At 42.6% G+C, this 14,516-nt stretch overlaps 1 protein-coding gene and 1 pseudogene across 3 annotated transcripts in view; both read left to right on the top strand.

Annotated features, from left to right (window-relative positions):
* The first annotated feature begins 4,066 nt into the window (after positions 1–4,066).
* LOC306645124 (cyclin-dependent kinase 4 inhibitor B-like) lies at positions 4,067–10,397 on the top strand. Of its 2 annotated transcripts, none has more exons than XM_079112441.1 (3): positions 4,067–4,217; positions 7,528–7,835; positions 10,257–10,397. In XM_079112441.1, the coding sequence occupies exons 1-3, from the start codon at positions 4,161–4,163 to the stop codon at positions 10,258–10,260; spliced, it is 369 nt and encodes a 122-aa protein (XP_078968567.1). In that variant the 5' UTR covers positions 4,067–4,160; the 3' UTR covers positions 10,261–10,397. The 2 variants fall into 2 exon arrangements, with proteins under 2 accessions (XP_078968567.1, XP_078968568.1); XM_079112442.1 differs by having other exon boundaries at positions 4,113–4,286.
* Positions 10,398–12,692: 2,295 nt separating this feature from the next.
* The window catches only part of LOC306645104 (ATP-dependent RNA helicase DDX42-like), a 52,178-nt pseudogene continuing 50,354 nt past the window's right edge, over positions 12,693–14,516 (top strand). Inside the window, exon 1 of the transcript XR_013766896.1 lies at positions 12,693–13,592. The product of XR_013766896.1 is annotated as an ATP-dependent RNA helicase DDX42-like (transcript). The remainder of the gene's footprint in view (positions 13,593–14,516) is intronic.

Genomic DNA, 14,516 nt, shown 5'->3' with positions numbered 1-14,516 from the left:
AAGGGTGTATGGGTTTATTCTTCCATTTCTATTATCTTTGAATAATTCTCCACTGCACCCAGTATCCTAGAGCCTATCTATGCAGGCTTAATACAGCTATGCCTAGAAACTTCATTACAGCATGTGCACCTTGCCCTGGTCAGTTATTTTCTAAGGAATTCTTCTTCATTATTGAATTTTTCCAGACCCTGAAATAAATAAATGAATAAATAAGTAAATTACACACACACACACACACACACACACACACACACACACACACACACACACAATTATTCCTGACAGCACAGGCTTGAAGTATCAGTTATCAGAATACATCATGCCAGTCTTCTTTCCCCTATTAATGTGGATCTGTTTCTACATATTCTTGGACAATCACAGCCAAACTGGAAAGTGTAGCTCACATGTAATGTCCCACTGCCTTGCCTGGGTTTCCTTCTGACTCTCTGAGCCATCCTTTTCAAGCTCCTCATCCAGAAGTTGATTTTCACAGCTTCTTGCCATGCCAGCAAATTGCTTTCTGTTTTCCTAAACCTCTGTGCCCTTGCACATGCTCTCACCTCTGCCTGGAACATCTTTCTCTTTGTTTTCTCTCTTTATCCTCCTGCACACCTTCCTCCAAGTCAGCTCTCAGCATCCAGAAGATTTGCTTCCTCTTCATTTTCTTGTGTCATCTTCTGCTTCCTTTTTTGAGGCACATATCATTAATTACCCTAATCAAACAAATGAGAAAGCTGAGGCCCAGAGACTGTTAAGTAACTTGGCTCAGAGTTAGAAAGTGGGTATGTGGGAAAGTCCAGATTAGAACCAGGCAGCCCAACTCTAGAGCCCATTCCTTTAATCTACCCTCCCAACACACTTTACTCTTAGCCTCTGAACTTACTGGATGAATTAACAGGTGGTACTCTTTTTTTCTTCAAAGACATAAGAATATCATAGTATAGATGTTCAAAGCTACAAAGGTGGCACAGATCTAAAAAGAAAAAAGCCATGGCATTCTCACAGAAGAAGAAAAGCAAGTATAGAAATAATAATAACAATAATAAAATAAAATTTCATAAACCTCTTTGACAAACATCTTATTTTACAAACCCACAAACTACATCATGGTCCCATTTTACACATGTGAAATTTAAGGGATGCAAATTTGAAGAATATACCTGGATCTTGAGCTTTATATTTTAGTTCATCTGGGGATGACTCCAGTCTGAACTAAGAGAGTTGAGTAAATTGGGAGTGTGGTAGATTTTTAAAAATGGAAAAGTTTTCACACTATTATTAACTATTCATAAAAGACTTATCATAGATAATGTAGTCAACTTCCAGAGCAAAAGGACCATACATAAGATGCCATAATATTTTGAGAATTCTACCCTCCCCCTTTTCCTCCTGTCCTTCCTTCTACTCTCCCATTCTCCTTCCTCTACACTGCCCGACTTCTTTCAGTTCCTCTATTTATTTATATTTGATTGGTTCTTTATACATAACAGTACAATGCCCTATGGTATATTTATATATGCACATAACATGATTTTTAAAGAATTCATTCTGCATTGCCTCCCCTTTCCCATCCCTCCACTTTGCTTCTCAATCTCCTACTCTACTGATCTACCCTATATCTTTATGATGTCCTATCCTTCCATCTTTCTTTATTTCACATATGAGAGAAAACACTGGACCTTTGAATTTCTGGGTCTGGCTTATTTCACTTAGCATGATGTTCCCTATTTCCACAAAGGATGTTTTTATATGGTTTCATCTCCTATTTTCTCCCTTCACCAGTAGTTTGATATGTGTTGCATGAAAGCTGAAAGAGTTCCCAGTATAGGAATCAGTGATTGAATTGCAGAACAATCCCTGAAGCCCCTGAGTTTTATTTTTTAAAAAAATGCAAATGAACACATATTTTCAAAAATCATTACATATTTTTTTTCTCTTTTAAGGAGAGGGCCTGTAGCCTTCAATAGGTTCGAAGAAGCTGACTCTTTCCACTCACCCTTACTGAATGAATTCTGATATAGGTCTAAAAGTGATATTCTGATATTAAAAGGGAAATGTGTGTTCTCCCTTTCATCATCACAACTGCTACTTCCTCTTTCCCTGTCATAAAATATCTTAAGCTAAACATTTTAAAATTCTTTATCCACGGTTTGAATTTTTCACATCATTGCCACCCAGGTAATTGAGATATGCCTGAAGGAAAACAGATGTATTATGGGTTTTTATAACAGATTTGACAGTCCATCAACATTTTATTTGGTATTATTTTAATGTTTTGTGGATGGAACAGCAACCAAAACTACAGGGTATTCTGGGTCTGCAAGTGAAGTCAACCAGGGATTGAAATAACTTGTATACAGAGCTGGGTTATTCAATAAGCAGATTAAACATATACTTAGGGCATCAGCAAAGGTTAAGCACTCTAATGTTTAAAAAATATATTATAAAGTAACATATATATGTAAATTTATTGCATTTCCTTTTGCTTATTATACTCTTTAGTTCTGTTCAACTTTTCCTTATATGATGTGCATTATATAAGAATGGCAAAGGGGAGCCAAAATCTTTTCGATGATTAAGAGCTTCTTGATCTACTCTCTCCATATATACTATATATCTATATTGATCAACTCATATATATACTCTAACATATATATACTCTAATACATATATATACATATATATATAAAGCATTTTCTTCTCCATGCCTCACAAGATTGTAAGTGAATCTTTCAAATGGATAATTTCATAGCTCACATGTATTAGCTTAGGATGTGTGGCATTGTTCTTAATGCTCATATGTATAACAATTCATTTAAACTCACAACATCTCTAAAAGCAGGGACCACTCTTAGCTCCCCTTTTTTATCTAAGAAAAATTCAAGGTATTTTCAGTAGGAAAAGTGGGAGAAGCTGAAGGAGACCCAGGAGTGGCCCCAGGACAACATATGAGCCTGGTTTCTGAATCATTGCCTCTAAAACGCCGAGCACTTTTCTGGTCTTGGAACAATGACTTTTTAAGTGCCGACTCTGTCCCTCCAGTGACTCCTTTCCCCTCTTCCCTACTTGCTTAAAGGCAGAATTCTTCCTCATGGGCGTTGAATAGACCCCGCTTTTAAAAGCCAGCCCTTATACTACGCCTTGCGCAGGTGTAAGAAATACCCTCAACCAAATATCCATTTTAAACCAGGGAGAGGGTTGAAGGCTGGAGGGCAGGTGAACTCTCCAAAATGAATGCTTTGAGCTGGAATTTCTGGCATCCCATCTCAGCGTGAACCTAGCGCGAAAGTAAGTCGTGGGTTTGAAGAGACAGGCGGCGGTGGTGTGTTATGTGGGGGTAAGGGTGTCATCTAAAAAAAGGGAAAGTCTTATAGTCCTGCTATTGCAATCCTCAGTGGGGCTTTTACCCAGAGAAGGGGATGGCTTTGGCATTTCTTCAGATTAATCCATTTCCCCCATCATCCCAGTTGTGGAACACCTATAAAAACTTGAATATAATATATAATGCAATTATACCATAATGATTATAACATATGAGTTCTAGATTATTATTTCCAACCTATTTTAATGCACCTGTGTCAATTTCGTTGAAATGTTCATAGAATTGAAAACTTGGGACTTAATGAGTTAAAAATGAAGCAATCTTTGCCTATGACATTACTAGTTTTTTGGCAGTAAGGAATCCCGCCTAGTTTTCTAATGGCAGGGTGTTGCACTGGGGAAGAAGGAAACGGGAGAGAAATGTAGCCTTAACCCGGGCGAACTAGCTCAGAAACCCACGTGCGTCTCTTTCGGGAGGCCGGAAGACGCAGCAGTGAGGAGGGGCGATCTGGGCGCCGCGAGGGAAGCAGGTGGGGAGGGAACCTGGGAGCGTTCCTCCCACCGCTTCCTCGGGCTTTAGGCTAGGACCTCTGGCTAGCACAGGGAACGGCGAATTCAGGGGTGTCACAGTGGCACTGTATTCAGGGCAAATGGCGCCTCCTGGGAGGCGAGTGAACGGCGCGCTGCCGCGGTGGAAAAGACAGTGTCTCTCTGCCTGCCTGCCTTTGGAGGAAGAAAGAGGAGGGGCGGGCAGATCACCATAGGGCGGAGCGGCAGCCCGCGCTAGACCCCGGCGGCGGGGGAAGGGAGCTAGCCAGAAGCTAGAGAGCCCGAGTAGCATGGAGCCCTCCGCGGACCGGCTGGCCAGCGCTGCAGCGCAGGGCCGCGCCCAGGAGGTGAGGGCGCTACTTGAGGCCGGCGCGCCGCCCAATGCCCCGAATCGGTACGGTCGGAGCCCGATTCAGGTAGGTAAGAGGGTCTGCAGCGGGAGAAGAGGATGGCGGGCAACTTCCGCGGACGAGGTTGGCAGTGGAATCCGAACTAGATAGCTCTTCGTTTCAACGAAAAGGTGACGCTTCCTGGGAAATTTTTAGATGGGATTTGGTATGGCAACCTCCTCCTGGCGACGCCCTAGGGGTTCGGAAAGCCCAAGAAGAAATGGGGAGGCCCACAAGTATGGATCACCAGAATGCTGTGAAGATGGGGGAGTGTTTCTATTAGATTGAGATACAAATTTTACAAACGTTTGTGAGAAAAGCGAGTTTTAAAGAAATGTATTTTTTAAATGATTTGATAGAACTACTTAGCCTGGAACTCACAGACCCCTGAATTGTCTTCCTTGCTAAGGGAGATTTCGTTGGAAATCTACTACTGCGCATGTTTGGAATAAATATCAACTAAAATTATTCAGAAGCAACTACATTTTTGCTTATTTTAACTGAGTAGGGAGATATATACTTGATGTGGGAACTTAGAAAATAAAGAAGTATATGAAGATAAATGTTAGTGTGATCTGGCCTAAGATGTCCATTTAGTTACCTGCTCTTTTGCTATATTTAATTCTCGATATGGTTTAACTTATTTCTGATAGAGTTTTCAATTCCTCATTGTTGAGAGACGATTCTCATTTCTTCCCTTTGTGCTCCAGTTTTATGTTTGTGGGGGAGGGTAGTGAATTTGTTGTTTTCTTTCTTTCCTTTTTGTCTTCACTAACTTCCTAAATTTTAAGCTAAAAACCAATTCTGGCAGCCAACTTAGTTTTTATTCCGAATGGTGACCATTATTTCTGATCCGAAAAAAGAAAATTTATATGAAATAAAAGCACATTGAAAAAAACACTTATGCATAACAAGACAAAGGAAACTAACTCTACTTGGAACTTCACAAACTGCCCAAATGACTTCCTCCCCTGAAACTATGAAAAATAGAATAAATTTTATACACTTTAAAATATGAATATACAAATACAACCAAAATGCTTTAAAACTTGAGATTGTTTGGAATTTTAAGTGTGCAGAATACATTTTGAGGCTGGAGAGGTTGGGTTGTTGGTTGTTTGAGATGAATGTGAGTCCTTTAAAATTATTTGTGCACATGAATAATAGCATCTCTGAAAATTTTCCAGCTGTTTAGGGAGGTTGACTTTGGAGTCCTAGAATATATTAGGAGACCTTATTTGATTCAATTAAAAGAAAAAGAAAATTGGATAATTAGTTGACAATTATTTAGTAGGGGGAAGAAAGGAGAAATGATTTTGAATTAGAACCTTAACCAAATTGTTGCTTAATACAGATATACTTAGTTTGTAGAAAAATTTAAAGTACTAAATTCAAATTAATTTCTTAGGAAATGGATTTAGGCATCTTTGAAATATTCCTTTTCTTTTTGCTTTGGGTTGCCATTATGGTTTAGATATCCAAATGTGGGTCACTTTTCCTCTTTTTCATACCATAAAATATGTGGTCATCTTTTATGACCAAGATGAAGGACTTCATCATACACACAGAACACTGCAATGTATTTTCTTTCTTTCTGTAGCTATAATTTGGATAACTTATATTTTCTCCTTGTCTTTTTGCAAACTATGTCAGTTTCACTTTCTTCCAGGATCCAATAACCATGGTATAATGTGTTATGGTTTCTTGATTTAGAAAAATTAATTTGTGTTTCATTGATACAGAATGTAGCTAAAATAAGTAATTCCTCTTTAGACAGTCATTGTCCCTGAGCTAATATAACCAGATAATGGAAATCCTAAAAAGAATTGTCTACCACCACTACCCACCATACAACACTCACATTACAAGGTTGCAATGGTTGTAGACAACATTTTTAAATTCCTCTTTGGGAATGGCTCTATTTTTAAGAAGATTCAGGAATCAGGATTCAGGATTTAGGATTCAGGTCCTTTTTCATGAACTCTCAAATCATAAAGTTGGAAAGTGTTTTAGTTTCCTATTACTACTGTAACAAGTTGTCACAAATGTAGTGGCTAAACAAACATGAAATTGTCCTTTTACAGTTCTGGAGGTCAGAAGCCCAAAATGGGTCCATAGGACTTCTTTCTTTTTGGGGAGCTCTCAGGAAGAATCTGGTTTCTTGCCTTTTCCAGATTCTAGTGACTGTCAAGTTTCTTGGCTCATGGCCCTTGAATCTTCTCTTTTACCTCTGCTACCCTTGCTTATATCCTTGCATTGATCTTCACCATATTGGAAGGACATTTGTGATTTCATTAGGCCCACACTAAAAATCCAGAACAATTTCTTTCAAGATCCTTCATATCAAATCTGAAAATTCTCTTTTGCCCTGTAAAGTAACATATTCACAGCTTTTGAGGATTAGGACACTGACATCTTCTGGGAGCATTATTATGTAGAGGGGCATTTAGGGTTAATTAAATAAGCCTTCTTATTTTATACTTAAAGAACCTGAAATTTAAACCTGTGAGGTGGCACAGGCCTACAATCCCAGCCACTGAAGGCATCTGAAGCAGGAAAATAATGAGGTCAAGGCCAACCTAGACAATTTAGGGGAGACTGTCTACAGTGTCTACGAATGAAAAATAATGTGGACTGGGGATGTAGCTTGATATTTGAGCACTTGCCCCGCATGTGCAAAGGTCTGAGTTTGAGCCCAAGTACTGCATATATAAGTAAATAAAATTGAAGTTTAACATTCTGAGAATATAAGATTAACAGAGTTTTGTAAGAATTAAGAGGTGTGTATGTGTGTGTTTAAATTTTTCATTTTTTAATAATTACCACATCTGAGCTTGAATGTCAGCAGTGAACTGCAGTCTTTGAGCCTAGCATAATTTCATCTCTAATGATAGGAAAAATACAGGAAATTAGGTTGTAGTAAAAGCCAGTTTTTCTTTCACCCTTTTACTATTGCCGGTGTCTCTGGCAGCGTTCTGCCTGTGGTTAGGGCTCCCCGAAAGTTTGAAGAATATACTGGAGTTCGATGTGTACTGAAAAGTGGAATCAGTAGAACAAGAGGAAAAAAAAGTTGGTAACTGGAAGCAAATGAAGGGTAGACACCGCTGGCTTGTGCCATTGATTGCATGGGATGGCGGGGAAGCTTCATAAATAGGGGTTTTTTTGTTTGTTTGTTTGTTTGTTTTTAACCCTAACCAGTCCTGCCCATATTGCCCTCGCTCGCCCTAATCGTTTCTCCCCAACCCCTCCCTCTCTCTTCCTCTCCCAGGTCATGATGATGGGCAGTACCGACATAGCCAGGCTGCTGCTGCTGCACGGCGCGGAACCCAACCGCGCAGACCCAGCCACCCTCACCCGACCAGTGCACGACGCGGCCCGGGAGGGTTTCTTGGACACGCTGGTGGTGCTTCACCAGGCAGGAGCGCGGTTGGATGTGAGCGACCTCTGGGGTCGCCTTCCGGTGGACCTAGCTGAGGAGCGGGGCCACCGCGACATCGCGCAGTATCTGCGCGCGGCGGCAGGGGACACCGAAAGCGGCAGCCGAGCCTACACGGCCAGGAGCGGAGGGTCCCCCAGGTGAGGACAGGTGGACAACAAGCACTTGAACCCAACCCGAGAGCCTCTGAAGCTCTGCGAGCTCATTTTCAAAAGGGATAGTTGGCCCCGGGAGCGCAGTATCGCGTCTCGCCTAGATTCACCTTATACAGCTAACCCTTGGGACAATCTGTCTCGAAATCAAACTGCCTCCCGGGAGCTGTAGAGAAGATATAACCCGAAATGGACTCGCTCATGGGATGGAAACCCACACCATAAATCTTTTCCCTATTCACCACCCAAGTACCCTGCCCGCAACTCAAGGGTACATCGATGACTTAGAAAGAGGTTTAATATGTCCGATTCCGCTCCGAACTAGCTGGTCATTTGCATACAGTCGCCTAGCCTTTTTCCCCCACTGTATACCTACCTTGCTGGGATACAATTTCCAAACCCACTAGGCTAGGCATAATCTGCGATCTGTTAGTTCTGGCGCTTTTGCATTTATAGATGCAAATCTGGCTATATGTTTTATGCAGTGGAGTTTTCCAGAGCTCTTCTAAGAAATTTTGTACCGAGTGGAGACCTCTGCACTGTGTACAAGTCTGCACTGTGCAGAAGGCAAAGACCCTTTATTTTCTCTCCTAAGTTTTCAGCTTTGCTGAGCAAGAAAGTGTACGGACGGTTCTTGCCTTCCCTTCTGCAACCGAAAAGCTTTTCTTTTCCCAGGGTCTCATCTCCTGTAGGCAACGCTGTAGGACGGAAGGCCAATCGCAGCGCTGCTGCGACATGAAGTAATAAGCAAGCGTAAGAGCCAAGGAGAGGAAGTAGGTTGCTGAATTGGACCAAACGAATAAATTCAGCAACCCTTTGTAACCAAACCTAAGATATTTACCCCAAGCACCTCATTTTCTTTTCCTTCCTCTCTTCTTCCCTCCCTTCCTTGTTGGTTAGTTCCTTCGGTTCCTCTTTCCTTCCCATTCTCTCCAACCCCTCCTCTGCACAAATGTACGCAGTATCCTAGATATCCTTGGGGGTTGTTCCAGAAACTTAAAAGGATACCGATATTCTCAGATGTATAAGGGACTCGCATACAGTCCCTTATAATGAAATGGCATGGTATTTGCATGTAACTTATTCCTCTCCCCTCCATATAGTTTATTTTGCGGTGCCGGAATGAAACCCAGGGCTTCACTCTTGCAAAGAAAACCCTCTAAAACGGGGCTATAACCCCCACCCTCCACCTGTTTACTTTCAATCTCTAGTTTGCTTATAATATCTATTACAATGGAGACGCTATGTAGACCGTTTTATTCTGTGTTGTTTAGAGAATAATGACCCCCCCCCCCCAAAAAAAAAAAAAGTCTGCACATGTTCAGTACACAAGCAACCATGGTATGCCTAACCACACTTTTCATAGGGAATTATTTGAATCCAGACAGGGAACCCATGATTAAGGAGGACCAACTGTAATTCCTTTTTTCTTGGCAGTGCCTGAAATTGAAACCAGGTCTTTGAGCGTTCTAGGCGGGCACTATACCACTGAGTAGCTACTGACTAGAATTTTTAAATGAAGATTCTACTACATGATCAGCCCCCTGCTAGGTGCTGGGTACACAAAAATGAAAATACCAAACAGGGGTCCTGCCCTCATAGAGCTTACATTTGGGGAAATACTTAGGTAAGATAAAGCATTTTCAGCATTTGTCAAACCATTGTGATGTATAAGTGAACAGGAGAGAATTGATTAGAGAACCTGCCTGATGAGAAGAATATAACCGGAGGGGAGGGACGCGGGGGGCAGAGAATGAGGTGCAAACACTGGGGCTCCTATGATGGTGGAGTGTTGGTGGATCTAGCGAGCTGGGTGTGTGTGGAAGAGAAAAGGGCAAAAGCTAGATCGTTTAGGGATCTTGTGGATAAAAGAATTTATTTAGTTCTAGAAAAAATAGGAAGCTTCCAGCAGGTTTGGGGGAAGAACTATGGACGGAAGCTATAGAACTGTAACTGGAGCTTCTCACCCTGTCCGGCGAGCAATGCCAGAACCTGAAATGCCCTATGGTCACGCGAGCTTGCTGGCTCGCTTTGCAACCAAAGACAAGTCTGGGGACGAGGAACAGGGAGGCTGACATCTTCACGCCTGACTCCTGGTGGTGTGTGGGTCAAGGCCTTGCCATTCATTTTATGCTTATAGGCCGCTGGCTGCCTTTCTCGGCCCTTTTGGAGCGGAGCATGCACAGGTTCCGAAGTGTGGCGCGGGGTGACAGGTTTTAGAACTCTTAGGCAGGCCCTTTGCCGGGAGTTGGTGAATATCGAGAGAAGGTGTGCCTGAAGACGAAGCCATTTCGAGAAACTTGGTCATAATTGCCAGAATGCCTGGTCTGGGCTGCGAGAGAAGTGAGAGGCACGGATCACAAGTCTCCGACTGGTTTCTAATGCCAATTTTCTCTTTATCCTTTACAGATAGCGCCGACTTAAAGAATCATTGAGGCTGAGCCAGAGCTTCAGTCTACGAAGTTGGAAGAAAGCCCTACACTGAACCGAATTTTCCCCTGCTTTCTTATTTCCAACTTTTTAATAAATACAGCTTTTTAAATATGTGAACTGCTTCTTTACGTGGATCTGCCTTCCCTCGCCCCAAAATATTCCTTTCTATTTACATTTATATATCATTATGAGGTATCTTCTTAAAAAAATAAAATAAAAAACCTGCCTTTTCATTAGGCAGGAATTTTCATGAGTGAGTACCCAGGCCCTGAGGACATATCTGTGTAAGTACTTCCTCTTTTCATGCCTCTTCCAAATCCAAACCAGGCGCGATTACCCCAAATGGCGTTGTTACAGCCATTTAGTAAACTGAGAAAGCTCCAAGGGGCTACATGCCTTTTTTTTTCGGATCAAATAGTTGGTAAATGGCAGAGAGAACTTTGTTTAAAAAAAAAAAAGTTTTCATTCGCTCATATTTATTCAGTCTATTTAGAATCTACTATGGCACTGCGTCGGAGGCATAGTAGGAGTAGGGGACACCGATATCAGCCAATCGGCATACAAAATACATAACTAGAAAATTTGATTTCAATTCCATTGAATTGCAGAGAACATTGTGAGATTCATCATTGTTTCAGATAAACGCTGCCTTTAGAGAGCGACACAGCCATGGATTGTAACACATCCGGATCTCAGAGATGATAAAACATAAAAAGACAGGGCTTAGGATGGATGAGAGCGGTTAAAACTAGGAAGGAAAATTCCAGGGACACCTCAGATTGCTGGACACTGGTACACTCAACCTTCGGTTATGATTCGCTTACTTCGCAAACCTCGCGAGGTTTAGGGTATTTCGCTCAGGAGCTAAGTAGAATTTCTCCCGCAGCCTAGAAGTCCGCCTCCACTGTTCCCTGATGTTCTAACGTGGCTGATTTTCCATCCCGGTATCTGCGCTCCGGGACCCTTCGGGTAGCGACAGGCAGCCGGGTGTGGAAGTGGGGGTGAGGGAGGGGGTAGTTGAGGTCGCCACTGACCTCTACCGAAAAATGCAACTCGTGCTTCTCCTCAAAGCAGGGATAGTACAGGGACGTGGTTCAGACTTCAGCTATAGCCAGGAGATTCTCCTGTTAACGCAACTGCCTCAGGTTGGAGCACTATTGCTCCATTATTTTTTTAAATTGAGCTGTAATTCACATAACATAAAATTAACGATTCAAAAATATACAGGTAGTACAAGCCAGGGGGGATGGCACATGGTTGTAATTCCAGTTACTCAGGAAACTGAGGCAGGAGAATGGGGAGTTCAGGGGACACAAAGCAACATAGTAAGCCCTTGTCTTAAACATACAAACACATAAATGCCATTTAATTCATGCAGTTTTGTACATCCATCAATCCATCCCTCTTATCTACTCCCCAAAACATCTTCATGATCACCAAAGGCAATCCCATTAAGAATACCTATTAAATCCTCCTTGCTCTTCCCTTGGTAGCTACAAATCTTATTTCGTCTCCACAGATTTAGCTATTCTGGACATTTCATGTAAGTGGACTCATACACTCTGTAACCCTGTTTGTGTCTAGTTTCTTTCATTGAGCATATTGTTTTCAAGGTTCATCCACGTTGCAACATGCATCAGTCCTTTCCTTTTTATGGCTGGATCATATCTCATTGCACAAATATAGTACAATTTATTTATTCATTCATTTGGTGATGAACATTTGGGCTGTTTACCTTTTGGCTATTGTGAGTAGTGCTGCAATGGATGTGCACAAGCATCTGAATTTCTGTTTTTAATTCTTTTTCATATATCCCTAAAAGTAGAATTACTAGGTCATAAACAGTGTTACAGGTTTTTGTTTTGTTTTGTTTGTGGTACTGGTGATACTGGGAATTGAACCCAGGGGTACTCTACCACTGAGTTACATCCGTGCCCTTTTAAGTTTTTAAATTTTGAGATCGGGTTTCACTAAATTGCTCAGACCGGCCTTGAATTTGTAATCCTCCTACTTCAGCCACTAGTAACTGGGGTTACAGGCCTTTGCCTCCTTGCTCAACAGATAATTCTATGTTTAACTTTTTGAGACCTCAACTTACTATTTCCCACAGTAGCTGACAATTTCATCTAGGTTATCTAATTTGATGGCATACAAGTATTCATAATACTGTCTTCGCTCATAATCCTTTTTATTCCTTTAAAATCACTAGTAATGTATCCATTGCTCTATCTTTAAGTCGTCCTGTTGATTCAGCGTTCACTCGGTTGCGAAGACAATTCTGATAATCTTTGATTGTTTTTTCGTGTTTCTGTGAAAGGATAGGCTCTTGGGAGTTCCCCACTCTACGCGTTCGCTGATGTCACCTGTAATTTTTTATTTGTTTTGGTATGGCTTAAGGCAGAATGATCGAATGCCTCTGATGTGCCAAGTTCCTTTCTCCACATGTCCCCCTGTGTGCCTGCCATTCGTATCTGTCCTCCACTGCTCTAACTGCCCTAGTACTCAGCTCTAAATTGTCTCCCTCCGATTCTTCTCTCCTCTCCCCACCCCCAACCAACTGTAAGCCGTTCACTTCCTTCCCTTCTGTTTCAGAGATCGCGAGTTCGCAGTCATTCTGCTTCTTGCCAGCAGGCTCCTCTGTGGTGTGAGGCACACCTCAGGGACCCAACAGGCGCCTACTTGAAGGCCACAGAGCCTTGGGCCAGGAGGAGTTTATCTCCCGGGCCCTTGGGTGGAGATCTGCCTGCGGAGCCTCAGCGCGCGGTTCCCGAGCTCACTGAGCAAGCGCACAACCGGCCTGGCGGCTTCGGGAAGCGACCCGAACTGGAAACTCCGGGACTAGTCTCTGGTCCCAGCGGTGCGGGGTGCAAAGAGGCCACAACCACACAGGACGCCGAATGACTAGCACCGGCTTTCTCCAGTCATAGGAAGAAACAGGAGGGTGCTTGCGAGAGGTGCGGGAAAAACTGAGGGGCTCTAAACCTGCTTTCCGAGGGCCAGCGGCTGGAGGGGAGCCTGTGAGATTGCAGTTTGCTGGCAAGGGCTTTGCAGCAACAACCGACAAATTCTCTGAACCAGCCAGGGCTGTGGAGCGGAAAAAAGGCACTTCCGACCCAAAAATTTTCAAGCTTCCCTTGGAACGCGCGTCCGGAGAGTGGCGAGACCCACGCGCGCCCGGATGTGGCGACCTTGGAGGCCGCGAGATCTACTGCAGCTTTTGACTCCGCGGCGTGTGAGAGACAGAAACTGGCAGCGATCCTACCTTGTCCCTGGAGGTGCCCCACTTACCCCGGTGGCGGGCCAGACCCGAAGGTACCCACTTCGCCTTATCACCCCACCCCCGGTACCGGAGGTCGAACCTAGGCGCCCTACCATTGAGCTACATCTCCAGCCCCTTTTATTTTTTTAAATTTTGAGACAGGGCCTTACTAAGTTGCTCAGGCTGGCCTGGAACTTTCAATTCTGCCTCAGCCTCCCTAGTATTTAGGATCGAAGGCGTGCGCCACCGGGCCGGCTAATAAACGATTATTTTTAAATGAAGACGTTATCATTATTTCCTCTTTTCCTATTCGAACTTGTCTTTGAATGAATTATCCTATAACGTTTCGTTTTCTGAATTTTCAGTTGTCTCTCAAATAGCAGAGTAATCTGGAGTTGCCATAGTTCCATCTGCACAGTCTGGTTTTAGAGAATCATTTCTCTATGGGGATAGAAGCCACAAGAAAAAGTATGAGGACATTCCACTTACATTTTCTGTCAACTACTATGAGCTTATTTCAAGTATTTCCTCTGTTTATTAATAGTTTTAAGGCACTTGTGAGAAAACTGAGAATAAGAATTCTCAAACCCCTATCTCCATTTAGAAGGTAATGTAACATCTCCAGAGCCTATTTACAGTCATTCCTAAGAAAAGGGGTACAGTCTGAAGGAGAGACAAAGTGAAGAGTTCTAACTCTCTAAGTAATCTCCTCATTCCCTAATTAATTAAAAAAAAAAAAAAAAAAACTCACTGAGCACCTACTCTGTACCAGGCACTGTCCTAGGCAATAAAAATAAAGGACTCGCCAGCTATCTGAAAGGGAAGTTAGTAGAAAAAACAGAAAGTACTAGTGTTAATAAATCTTTCAATGTTCTGTTCTAGCTGCTACCTCTTGGGAGAGTCTTCTTATGACTTGGAGAACTTTATTGACAGACTGGACTCCTCTCCCTGCCCCCAATTAAGCAAAGCTTTCTTAA

The sequence above is a fragment of the Sciurus vulgaris genome (genome assembly GCF_902686455.1).
Source record: "Sciurus vulgaris genome assembly, chromosome: 15".
Classification (NCBI taxonomy): domain Eukaryota; kingdom Metazoa; phylum Chordata; class Mammalia; order Rodentia; family Sciuridae; genus Sciurus; species Sciurus vulgaris.
This window is presented reverse-complemented; position numbering and strand designations above follow the sequence as displayed.